This window comes from Thalassophryne amazonica, chromosome 6, assembly GCF_902500255.1.
Source record: "Thalassophryne amazonica chromosome 6, fThaAma1.1, whole genome shotgun sequence".
Classification (NCBI taxonomy): Eukaryota; Metazoa; Chordata; class Actinopteri; order Batrachoidiformes; family Batrachoididae; genus Thalassophryne; species Thalassophryne amazonica.
In genome coordinates, this window is record NC_047108.1 from 41,903,137 (window position 1) to 41,915,986 (window position 12,850).

Below are 12,850 nucleotides of genomic sequence, written 5' to 3' on the forward strand. Positions count from 1 at the left end.
ATATCTGCGCTTCGTTTTTTTTGTTTGGTTGTTTGCTTGTCACATTTAGCGGTGTAGCTTTCAAACGACTGCAGTTTGACGGCTTTATACGCGAACCTTGGGTAATTAAGGCGCCTTGATAAGCCCGTGTGTGCGTTTTGTGCTGCAAAAATGAAGAAAAAGTGCTGTGAGAAACGGCGCCATGTGGTGGCGTGGGCCAGCAAAGCTGAGTGGGACCAGGTTCTGGAGTATCTGTACTCCAAGGACTCTGCTCTGCAGAAATATGCGCTGAAGAGGATATCTGCGTGGAAAAGCAGGTACGGCAGCAGCTGTCCCGTGGCCGTGGACTGTACAGCCGACCTGGTGAGGTGTCAGGTTTTGGACCGGTCCGCACAGCTGGAAGGAGACGACCTGGTCCTCCTTTATGGAGCTGCCCTGGTGAGGTTTGTCAATTTAATCACCGAACGCCAGCAGGGGAAAACGGCTCGACGTTTGAGGCATTTGGCTGGAAAGCTAAACATCCCAGAGTGGGTTGTAGACCTCAGACATGATTTCACTCACCGAAAGCTGCCCACCTTGAAATGGTGTCGAAAGGGGTGTAAGGTGGTTCTGGACTGGCTTCAACAGGAGTACTGGTCCAGGCAGTTGGGAGGAGGTCTCAGTGAGGACTGGGAATCACAGTCAGATGGAGAAGATGATGAGAATTACCTGAAAAGGAAAGAAGAGCAGCTTATCGCAAGACAAAAAGAAATCAAGGCCTACAAGAATGCAAGGGAGCGTCTGATATCTTATGAAAAGTTACAGTACCAGGCTTTTGACGGGCTCGCCGGAGACACGGAGGGGAGTCAGTGGCCTGCCCCCTTCGCTGATATGAGCTGGCTTCTGCCTGAGATCAAGCAGTGTACTGTCGAGTCAAGTGAATTGCTGATCGACGTGTTGTTGGAAGAAGGTTTTTTAGTTCCAACTGTGGAGCAGCTGGAAACGTTGGGCTGCACCACATCTGACGCTGCCAGTGCCACTGTTCCCCGAGTACCTCAAACATTCCTGCGTTTTTGGCTGCCCCTGCTGAAGATGCTAAACTCTCCAGCTTTTATCCACCTCTTCCTAGAGAAGCTCTTTAGGGAACTAAAGCAGCTTTCTAAAGAGCCAAATAGTCACAGATCCTTCTACCTTTCTGCGTGGATCTCTGAAATCATGCTCTGTAACAGCAACAAATTTGAATATCATTTTGAAACCAAGCTTCAGAAGAAAGCCAGGTTGAAGGAAAATATTTTCGTGAACCGTATCCAGCTGAGGTGGCAGCAGCTTCTGTCAGCCTGCCTGGATGCTCCCTCAAGCACCACAGCTCACTTGCTTCAGCTGATCCTGGATGATATGGAGCATCCCCTGCCTGTGGAAACTCGACAAAAATTGCTTCAGCTTTGTTCCCTCTACACACAAGCTGAACATTCTTGGTGTACTCCTCCTTTGGAACAAATAGAACAGCCTGTATACACACTGGAGAGCTTGCACAAGATACTGCAGCATTCTTGGAGGAGTGACCACCCTGATAGTTCCAGGGCCGACTCGGAGACCAGCAAGTCCTCTACTCAGGACTACAAGTGGGCAGATGTTCAAGCTGAAAAAGCAAAGTTGCTCAAAGGTTCTCCATGGCAGGTTTGCATGGATAAGGTTTTGTGGAAGGACTATCCCTTTGGTAAAGTCCCAGGGCAGTCAGATGATCCTTCCTGCCTCATGGTGGAAAGTTATTCAACAATGACTGTCTTTGACCAGCCGGTGGAGCTGGAGAACGCCACATCAGCCAACATTCCAGGGTGCTCGGCGCCACTAAGAACAGCCGAGGGCCTTCTTTGGGCACACAGTGATGTCAGCAAGCTTAAATCTGGCCTGCAACTTTTTTAAGCCATTCTGTAAAACTACTGCTGGGGGCTTTTTCTTTTCTTTTCTTTTTTTTTTGAACACTATGACTTCTTACTTTTGTTGTTTTTTGTGACTTCATTATTAAGTCATACCAGTTGATCATAAATATTTTACTCATCATGAGTAAAATATTTTGCTTTTGAACAAATCTCTAAACACAGGAGCTAGCAGAGATGCAGTAATGATAAAGGTGTTTTTGAGCTCTATTTTGTTTCACCTTTCACCAGTCTCTTCCAAAATGTAATCATCAGGAGACGCAAACAAAAGTAATATTCCCACTGAGTTTGGTGAAAATTCAAGCAGGTTTTTTAAATTTTGTTCACACTTAGAGGATTGATTATCATATTTTGCTTGTTGTGTGTGCAGTGTGACAAAGACCAAATGTATTTTCTTGGTAAAACAAAATCTATGTGTGTCAGGCTGTCATTTTCTATACTCAGTTACTCTAATTAAGGGTCAGTGGTGAGCTGTAGCCTTTCCCAGCAGTCATAGGGTGAGAGGCAGGATACACCCCTTACAGGACACCAGTCGATTGCCACATATAGACAAACACATTTACACCTGTGATCAATATAAAGTTTTCAATTTACCTAACCTGCATGCCTTTAAGAAGCAAACACAGGTAGAACATGCAAATTCCACATAGAAAGGACCAAGTGGGAAGTGATCCCAGGACTTTCTTGCTGTTAGACAACAGTACTAACCACTAAGACACCCTACCGCCCAAATCCATGTACAATATATGACACATGTAAGACATTTAGTGTTTGTGGTGAAAGGTGTATGCACAGTATGCAAACATACAGAAAGTAAATGTAAATTGAGATTTGGATCATTTTGGTCATGAATGTGGAGTCAAAACGCAGTGGGAGTGACTTTTTGTTATCAATGCAAAGGTTTTATGATTAAATTGTTTAGATCTGAAACGCTTACAAAGTGATACTGTAAAGTGCATTGTGTTAGATCTTCAGTGCATTTAGATGATCAATAAAATTGTGCTGAAATGAAAGGATGTTCTTTACATGTGGGTGCTGTGTGCATCTTTGAATGCTGCTGTTGGAACAAATCTTACTTCACGCAGAGAAGTATGTGTTTTCCCAGATTATCACATGTGGAGAACAGAATATTTCAACAAAATTCAAAGGGCATTTTCTGCATAATGTTACAGGACTATTTTTGCAGACGTCAAAATATTTTGACATGCTCTTGAGATATGTTTTTTTAATTTGCATGTCTATTTTCCATTCGTTATTTAGTTTTCACACTAAAAATGCAGCATGAGGCATGTTCAAAATTAAATGAAACTGGTGATAATGAGATTTATGCAGTGATATTAATAAATCTAGAGCTTATATTTTGAAGATGAATTATTTTTTTTTTTTAGAAAATTGAAACTCTCAGACAGATAATCATGACAGATGTGATGACAAACTGTCCAAGCGGGGTCTTCTCCATCTACCAGCTCTTCTACAGACAGACACTGCCACATCCATGCCTGACTCTCAATATGTTGGTGTTGGTTAAAGGAGCAGGGCAACTAAAGGTTTAAGAAAACCTGCTAGCAAGCAGATTTAGTTCTCAGAGTATGTTACTGTGGTGACAGACTCAACTAAGGTGGACTTGCTTTTTGAAACTGAAAGTTTTCCTCAATTCTTGTCAACCAATTTTGAGTTTTCACAAAACCAGCTTTCTGAAGCAGGCCCCTGGTGATTTCAGGCAGCAGTTTGTTGATTTTATTTAACTACATTATGTTGAACTGTATTAGAACTTGCAAGTACTGTAATGAACTAGAACCTGTCAAAAACAGCAGCTGGGACGCAGGGTGCAGACATCAATATGAACATGCTGTATATTAGTCTGGATGTGTACAAATGATGCAATAGAATAAATGTTGATATACAAATCAAGTAAATCACAAATACAATAAACTGGATTTTGCATCCTTGTTACAAATAATGGGTAATATCAAGCAAATGGTGATGTGCAACTGTAGTCAGAAATAAATATAAAATATATAAATTACTAATACTGTTATGAGATCCAAGAAAGATTATAATAAAGTATTGGAGAATAACATAAACAACAGGTTTATGGAATGTGCTAAATTGTGTTGTTAGAAATGGAGCTAGAAATACTATGAGTATTTTATTGTAATTAACATGACCATGAATGATATGGAGGAAGTGGTTGGTGATTTCAATAAATTCCTTGTTAGTGTAAGACCAGAATTAATATATATATATATAATATAGCAAAATCCTGCAAATGGTGATACAAGCATCAAATTTGATACAAATACTCCTTAGCTATTAGTCTTTTGAAAAAAAAAAAACTGATTAGCCACTTTAATTTTCAATAGGCGGCCAGGTAGGGGTCAATTGAAGAATTACACTGGGGTCCAAATTAAAAATGCTCCAATCAAATTGAAAACTACACACCATTATTTGTCTGACCATAGAGATTCCAAAAAGGTATCGTTTCGACAATCTATAATGTTCAGGAGTTATGGGGTAAAAACAGAAAAAATGGTGACAAAGGTCAGTTTCAGTTTATACAAGGGCCAAAAGTTAAAGTTGCTACAATTTTGGTTAAAAAAATGATACAGATTATTAGCTGAGTTAACAGGGTTTTAAAAAGTTATAGTTTGGACCATGTATCATGCTTAGTTATGTTACAGGGTAACATATGTCACATGTCATAGAATCCAATGAATGTTGACCTTGTTTGACCTTTACTTCAACACTGTCAAAACTATTCCATTTATTAATTATTGATTTGTCAGCCACGGAACGCCACATGCAGCTGGTGTTATGGTACTGTTTAACAGATTTCCTGGTAAAATAATTACGTTAGTGATACAAACGGGCATTGGTTGATAGTAATATCCAATTAAGGCAGAGCCTTCAGCTTTCAGGCTCCTCTCCTGTGGAACCAGCTCCCAATTCGGATCAGGGAGACAGACACCCTCTCTACTTTTAAGATTAGGCTTAAAACTTTCCTTTTTGCTAAAGCTTGTAGTTAGGACTGGATCAGGTGACCCTGAACCATCTCTTAGTTATGCTGCTATAGACTTAGACTGCTGGGGAGTTCCCATAATGCACTGAGTGTTTCTTTCTCTTTTTGCTCTGTATGCACCACTCTGCATTTAATCATTAGTGATTGATCTCTGCTCCCCTCCACAGCATGTCTTTTTCCTGGTTCTCTCCCTCAGCCCCAACCAGTCCCAGCAGAAGACTGCCCCTCCCTGAGCCTGGTTCTGCTGGAGGTTTCTTCCTGTTAAAAGGGAGTTTTTCCTTCCCACAGTCGCCAAGTGCTTGCTCACAGGGGGTCGTTTTGACCGTTGGGGTTTTACATAATTATTGTATGGCCTTGCCTTACAATATAAAGCGCCTTGGGGCAACTGTTTGTTGTGATTTGGCGCTATATAAATAAAATTGATTGAATTGATTGATAATAGCAGAAACTGCCGAAAACTTCATTTTAATGTGTGCTACTGTTATAACGAAAGGGGAAAAAATAGGACATTGATTTCATACTTATGTAAACGTATTATAGATAGTTTGCATTCTTACTCAACTGATAAAATCATAGCTGGGGTAATTTTAACTTGGTGCCAGATCTTTTGTTAGACAGAAGTCCACCTAAGGCCCAATGTCATAAATACGATGATCTGATTGTCCAGTTAATGAATAGTGAAAATTTGATTGATTATTGGAGGGTTAGAAATCCTGGCACTTCACAGTTTTCCTGGTTTAACGCCTCTGGGAATGGGCTAAATTCTAGAATAGATTATTTCCTTATTTCTACTTCCTTAGTAAATTATGCTTGTAGATGTGATATCTCTGCTTCACCTTTAACCGATCATTGTATTAGTTCTATATCTTTTTTATTTTCAAGGTCTGATCCCACTCGTATTTGGAAATTCCATAACACTGTTGGAGAATTCTGGTTTCTGCAAAGATGTCAGACAACTGGTAGCAGAGATCAGTGCCTTGGAAATGTCTTCTGTAAGTAAATGGGACTGGCTTAAATTTAAAATAAAAGACCTGGCAATTCGTACAAGTAAAACGCTGTCTAAACTTAAAAAACAAAAACAACTTTATTGTTACTAACATAAATGATCTTTGTGGAAAGACTGATTTGTCACCTGAGGAACTTATTGAATAAACTACAGACTGAACTAGGTCATTTTTATCTAGATAAAGCTAAGGGTGCCTTTGTGTGTTCACAAGCTCGCTGGATTGAAGAAGTGGAAAAAATAATTCTTTTTTTTTTACCTTGAAAAACAGGTAATTAAAGAACATTGCTAAATTGAATATAAACGGATCTATCTCTGAAGATGGAAACCAAATTGATAGTGAAATATACAATTTTTACTGAAAGTTGTATAAATCTAATTACTCAAATTTGAATTGCTCTTTTTTTCTAAACATTATAAGAAGGTCTAATAAAGTAATTGATACAGATTTTAAACAATGTATGGAAAAACAAATTCAAATAGAGGAGTTAGATAAGGCTATTTTAAATATGTCCACAGGAAAGTTGCCTGGTTTGGATGGGCAAACAACTGAATTTAGATCCTTTTGGAGAGATATTAGAGAAATGTTGTGCAAGGCCTTCTTAGACTGTATCTCGTCAGGTAATCTCTCCAATACAATGAAACAAGGGTTAATCACTTTGATTACAAAATCCAATAAAGATATACACCTTTTAGATAATTGGAGACCCATTACTCTGCTATGCACAGCTTATACAATTTTAGCTCATGTCTTTGCTGACCGACTTAATAGAGGGCTAAAAGATATAATTGATGAATGTCAATCAGCCTTTGTTAAAGGGAGGAACATACATAATCATATTAGATTAGTATTTGATTTGTTAGATTATTCTGATTTTATTGACAATGACAGCTTGATGTTCCTTGATTTTTACAAGGCATTCAACACGATTGAACATGCCTTTCTGTTAAATGCTCTAAAGTTTTTGGGCTTTGGAGATCATTTTTGTGCAGTAATTAAGATGTTTTATAGCAGTTTCCTTAAATCCGGGGCTTACTTCAAGATTTAAGATCCAGCGAGGTATTCGTCAGGGCTGCCCATTTCTCACAAATTGTTTATTTTGACTACCCAGTTGTTAGGCCTTCAGATTAATAATAGTCCTGAACTGCAGGGAATTAATATTTTTGACAAAGAATACAAGATAAGTCCGTTTGCTGATGATACAGTATTGTTTTTAAAAAATAAGATAATGGTTGGGAGAGCTCTTAATACAGTATAATTTCATTATTCTCCAAGGCCTCAGGTTTAGGGCTTAACATAAAAAAGTGAGATTCTTTCCATTCATAATTGTATACATAAAAACATTTCATCAGTCAGGGTGGAAAATGAAATGAAATATTTGGGAATATTACTCTCTAAAAATATAATTAAAAGAGAAGTTAACATATCAGATTGCTTAGTCGATATGAAAAAAGTCTTAGCCACTTAGCAAATACAAATTTGCCTTATTGAATGGAACATTGCATCTTTCACTGAAATAAATTTTTTTTCCATTGCATTCATAAACATTCATTATTTATTTTATATAATGGCTAAAATAGATCCTTGACATTTGACATTTTATTAATTTCTAAACAAGAGAAAGGGACTTACATTTTGGTGTGCATCACTGGTCCTTTGACATCAACAGGTTCTGAACAGTCCAAAACAAATTTTAAATAAGAGTCCAATCCAGAATTGTTCTCAGTCAGCTTGCAAAAACACTTAGATATTTAAAAAAGGTCCTGACAATGTAGTCCAAAGCTGATGCTGTGCATCATGTACAGACTGCCATCTGCTTTTCTCAGTTCAGCGAAAAATCATGACAGAAATGTGTCGAGCTCTTCATCCTACAGCGGTTCCACTTCACCTAGAGATGTCCAAGTGAATACCGCAAATGCCTCCAAATGGCTTACAGTGTACTGGATTTGCTTTTTGTGTTAATAGCACAAATTGTGTAGTACCAAAATTACATGCTAAATAGCACTATTACATGGTAAGTGGAACAAAATGGCAAATGGTACGAATAATCCATGTGTACAACCCCAATTCCAATGAAATTGGGACGTTGTGTAAAATATAAATAAAAACAGAATACAATGAATGAATTTATTCAGCAGCGCACACACACACACACACACACACACACACACATACACACACAGTCCAAAACAACAACAAACAAAACTTACAACGAAAAAGAAAATGGATTGACAATGCATCTGTTTGTCTGAAAGGGTATAGGCAGAAGCAAAGCTTTTTAATGCCTACCCCTTTAACCAAAAGTAAAATTATCTAGTTGTCAGAAAGGAGTGAGAAAAAAACAACAAAACAAAAGAACTATTAGTTTTATAGTAGTTTTATAATTGTTGCCCCAAACTTCAGCACAGTAAGTCAGGTAGGGTGCAACCAATGAACAATACAAAGTATGTAGTGCTCTGCCATCAAGAACATGCTCTGCTGTATTTAATACTGCAACACTCTTTGATACCTTCCTTTGAATATGCTGAATATGAGCTTTCCAATTAATTTTTTCCATCAATAATGACACCTAAAAATGTATTCTCTTTGATACATTCTTTGTTTACCCCTTGTATATTTAACTGAATTTGTATGTCTTTTTTATCATTTCCAAATAACATTAATTTAGTTTTATACAAATTTAGAATTTCCAAATAGCAATTTAGTTTTATACAAATTTAATGATAATTTGTTAATATTAAGCCATCTCTATAACTTTATCATTTCAGTTTCAAAATCAGATAATAATTGTTGCAGATTTTCTCCTGAGCAAAACAGGTTTGTGTCATCTGCAAAGAGAACTGCTTTAACCAGATCTGAAACTTTACATAAATCATTAATGTATAAAATAAATAATTTTGGGCCCAACACAGAACTCTGTGGAAGCCCACAAATGATGTCTAGACATGAAGAACAGTAGTCCCCGAGTTTAACAAACTGCTTCCGGTTTTGTAAATTGCTTTTAATCCAACTCATAGCCGCCCTTCTGATCCCATACAATTCCAGCTTTTGAAATAAAATATGATGATGATAGTGATTTGCAAATTCTCTTCAACCTATATTCAATTGAATACACCACAAGGACAAGATATTTAATGTTCAAACTGATAAACTTTATTGTTTTTGTACAAATATTTGCTCATTTTGAAATGGATGGCTGCAACATGTTTCAAAAAGCTGGGACAGTGGTATGTTTATCACTGTGTTGCATCGCCTTTCCTTCTAACAACACTCAATAAGCATTTGGGAACTGAGGACACTAATTGTGAGTGTCATGATTGGGTATAAAAGGAGCATCCTCAAAAGGCTCAGCCATTCACAAGCAAAGATGGAGTGAGGATCACCACTTTGTGAACAACTGCATGAAAAAATAGTCCTACAGTTTAAGAACAATGTTTCTCAAGGAAAATAGGGATTCCATCATCTGCAGTCCATAATATAATCAGAAGATTCATAGAATCTGGAGAACTTTATACACATATGCGGCAAGGCCAAAAAACAATATTGAATGCCCGTGACCTTCGATCCTTCAGGCAGCACTGCATTAAAAATGACATTGTGTAAAGGATCTTACAACATGGGCTCAGGAACACTTCAGAAAACCATTGTCAGTTAATACAGTTTGTCGCTGCATCTACAAGTGCAAGTTAAAACTCTACCATGCAAAGTGAAAGCCATACATCAACAACATCCAGAAACACCGCCGCCTTCTCTGGGCCTGAGCTCATTTGGACAGACGCAAAGTGGGAAAAGTGTGCTGTGGTCTGATGAGTCCACATTTCAAATTGTTTTTGGAAATCATGGACGTTGTGTCCTCCGGACAAAAGAGGAAAAAGACCATCCAGATTGTTATCAGCGCAAAGTTCAAAAGCCAGCATCTGTGATGGTATGGGGGTGTGTTAGTGCCATGGCGTGCATCCAGGTTTTGGAGCAACACATGCTGCCATCCAAGCAACGTCTTTTTCAGGGACATCCCTGCTTATTACAGCAAGACAATGCCAAGCCACATTCTGCATGTGTTACAACAGCGTGGCTTCGTAGTAAAAGAGTGCAGGTACTAGAATGGCCTGCCTGCAGTCCAGACCTGTTGCCCATTGAAAACGTGTGGTGCATTATGAAGTGCAAAATACAACAATGGAGACCCCGGACTGTTGAACAACTGAAGTCGTACATCATGCAAGAATGGGAAAGAATTCCACCTACAAAGCTTCAACAATTAGTGTCCTCAGTTCCCAAACGCTTATTGAGTGTTGTTAGAAGGAATGGTGAAGTAGCACAGTGGTAAACATACCACTGTCCCAACTTTTTAAAAATGTGTTGCAGGCATCCATTTCAAAATCAGCAAATTTTGCACAAAAACAGTAAAGTTTATCAGTTTGAACATTAAATATCTTGTCTTTGTGGTGTATTCAATTGAATATAGTTTGAAGAGGATTTGCAAATCATTGTATTCTGTTTTATTTATATTTTACACAACGTCCCAACTTTACTGGAATTGGGGTTGTACATTTAGGACCAAATGGCTAAAAACCTTTATCAAACAACACGATTCATTGTGGTTTCATAATCCTTATTCAATTTTTAAACAGCTGTGTGGAATTTGATTTCTTCTGAAATGTGACTTTGAAATTAGTAAGATTCCTGTTAAACTATCAAACTTTCACAAACAGATTCTTCACTTCTGGAAAATGATATTTCAACATAATTTCTCTCCTCATGGGTCCCTCTTATGGAATAACAGGGTAATCACAGCTGGCAGGAAGTCAGCATTTATAAAAGATTGGTATGAGAAAGGCATTATTTTTGTAAAGGATCTTCTGGATCAGGGGTGGACAACTTGTTCCAGAAAGGGCCAAGAAGGTGCAGGTTTTCTTTGCAGCCACTGACTCCATCAGGTGATTTCACTGATTAACTGATTCCATCTGTTCAAAGTGATATTAATCAGCTTTTAATACTCATAGTGTTTTGTGGGGGAGTCTGGATACAGATGTGAATGGGTCTACTATTGAGGACTATATGGGGTAAAATGATTTGGTTTGCCTCATTGATGGCAGAGGCACTAGATACAACACTACCAATAATACAGAGAGTTGTATTGATCTTACCCTAGCATCTCATGAAGTGGCAGGTGTTACTACTTGGGAGGTTTTTAAGAAGTTCACTGTAGGTCGTGATCATTTTCCAATTATTACAAACTTAGGAATACGAGTGCTGAAAGAGGAGGAAGCGCGAGTGCCCAGTTGGGTTTTGGGTGAAGCTAAATGGGAGCTGTTTCAAGTTTTGATAGAGGAAGAGTTCCTAAAATTTCATGACTTAGATCACATAGAAAGTGAGTGGCTTGATGTGAAGGGGTTTCCTTTGTTACCCGAGCTGCACAAGTGGCTATTCCAAAAGCAGTAGGACAAATAGTCAAGAAGAGTGTGCCTTGGTGGAGTTCAGAGTTTAGAGAGGCTGTTAGAATGAGGGACAAAGCCTTTAAAAGATTAAAAATATGTCACTCCTTGGAGACGCTCATTCAGTATAAAATGGCACAAGCTCTGGTTAGGAAAATGATTAAAGTGGCTTAAAAAGTTTGCTGGAGGCAGTACTGTAATAATATTGGAAGGAACTTAAACTTGTCAGAGGTATGGGGGGTTGTAAAGAAAATGAATAGTGTCCAAAGAAGTGGAGCAATTCCTGTTCTAGAAAATAATGGTAATGTGGCTACTAGTAACAGAGAAAAGGCTGAGGATCTTGCTTCCACACGTGCTAAAGTGCAAAGTTCAGCTAACTTGAGACTACACATTAGCATTGCACCCTGAAGCAAGTTTTAAGAAGAGTATATCAAATTCATTTCTTGACTTAACTTTTTTTATGTTTGAGCTTAAGCGAGCCCTAAGTACGTGACAATCAACCCCGGGTAAAGATGGGATATGTTATGCCATGCTTGCCCATATGAGTGACGCGTCATTAGCGATAATCTTGAAACTTTTGAACATTGTTTGGGAAACAGGTAGAATTTATTACTTGATCTGGAGGCTGCGTGAGAAGGGAGTTTCTTTGTGCTTCCTCTGAGTACCAGCTCATGTAGGGATTGACGGAAATGAGGACGTTGGCATCCTGGCACAAACAGTCTTTAAGAATGGACAGAACTGATTGGGACATTCCCTTAGTAAGTTCGAAGGAAAGACTCTTATTAAAGGAAAGGTTATGGAGTTATGGCAGGAACTGGCTTTCCAGTGTAAACCTGCATGTTCAATGCATGGTGTTTGCATCACATGCTGCCCAGATTTTTATCCCATATTTAGCTGGTTTGGAAGGCATGTATTGCCTAAATGGGCAATAACCTCTGAATGCCATCAGCCTTTCATCCACTGTCATGTTAGAGTGTTAGAGTGTGTGTGTGTGTGTGTGTGAGTGAGAGAGAGAGAGAGAGAGATTGGGGTGAAATATGTCTCACAGTTGCAAAGAAAGAAACAGTCTGACATTTCTGACACCCTTTTGCCTCCAGTTTGACTGCTGGGTCAAACTGACCCAAACAGTATCTATGTGATATAAACATGCTGGCGGTGGTTGAAAATATGTGAGATGAACCATTTTCATATTATATTGTATGTTGATTGCACTACTAATTAAGGCAAGCAGAACAAGTTTCATGCTGGAAAAAAATACTTTTAACAATTTTTCCTAGATCTTCAAACTTTAAAGCGGGTCAGTTTGACCCGGAACATAACAGGAGGGTTAAATACATAAAGAACACTGTATTACTTCATCGCATCGAAACAAATGCCGATGGCTGCCAGGAGCTGTTTTGTAAATTTCAGCGATCACTCACCAGTAGGTGGCGGTTGAAGCACCTTAAGCTGGTGCCGTCCGCCATTGAATTCGAAAGAAGAAGAAAAGAAAAAGCAAGT

General features: G+C 38.4%; 1 protein-coding gene across 1 annotated transcript; it reads left to right on the forward strand.

The window, feature by feature from the left end:
- On the forward strand, positions 1-2,908 carry las1l (LAS1 like ribosome biogenesis factor). Its single transcript, XM_034172064.1, has one exon. It carries the CDS (start codon positions 151-153, stop codon positions 1,879-1,881), a length of 1,731 nt encoding a protein of 576 aa, XP_034027955.1. The 5' UTR covers positions 1-150; the 3' UTR covers positions 1,882-2,908.
- The last annotated feature ends 9,942 nt before the right edge of the window (positions 2,909-12,850 follow it).

What these genes read in the sequence shown, in the direction of transcription:
- las1l (XM_034172064.1), top strand. Translation starts at nt 151, where the DNA reads ATGAAGAAAAAGTGCTGTGAGAAACGGCGCCATGTGGTGGCGTGGGCC.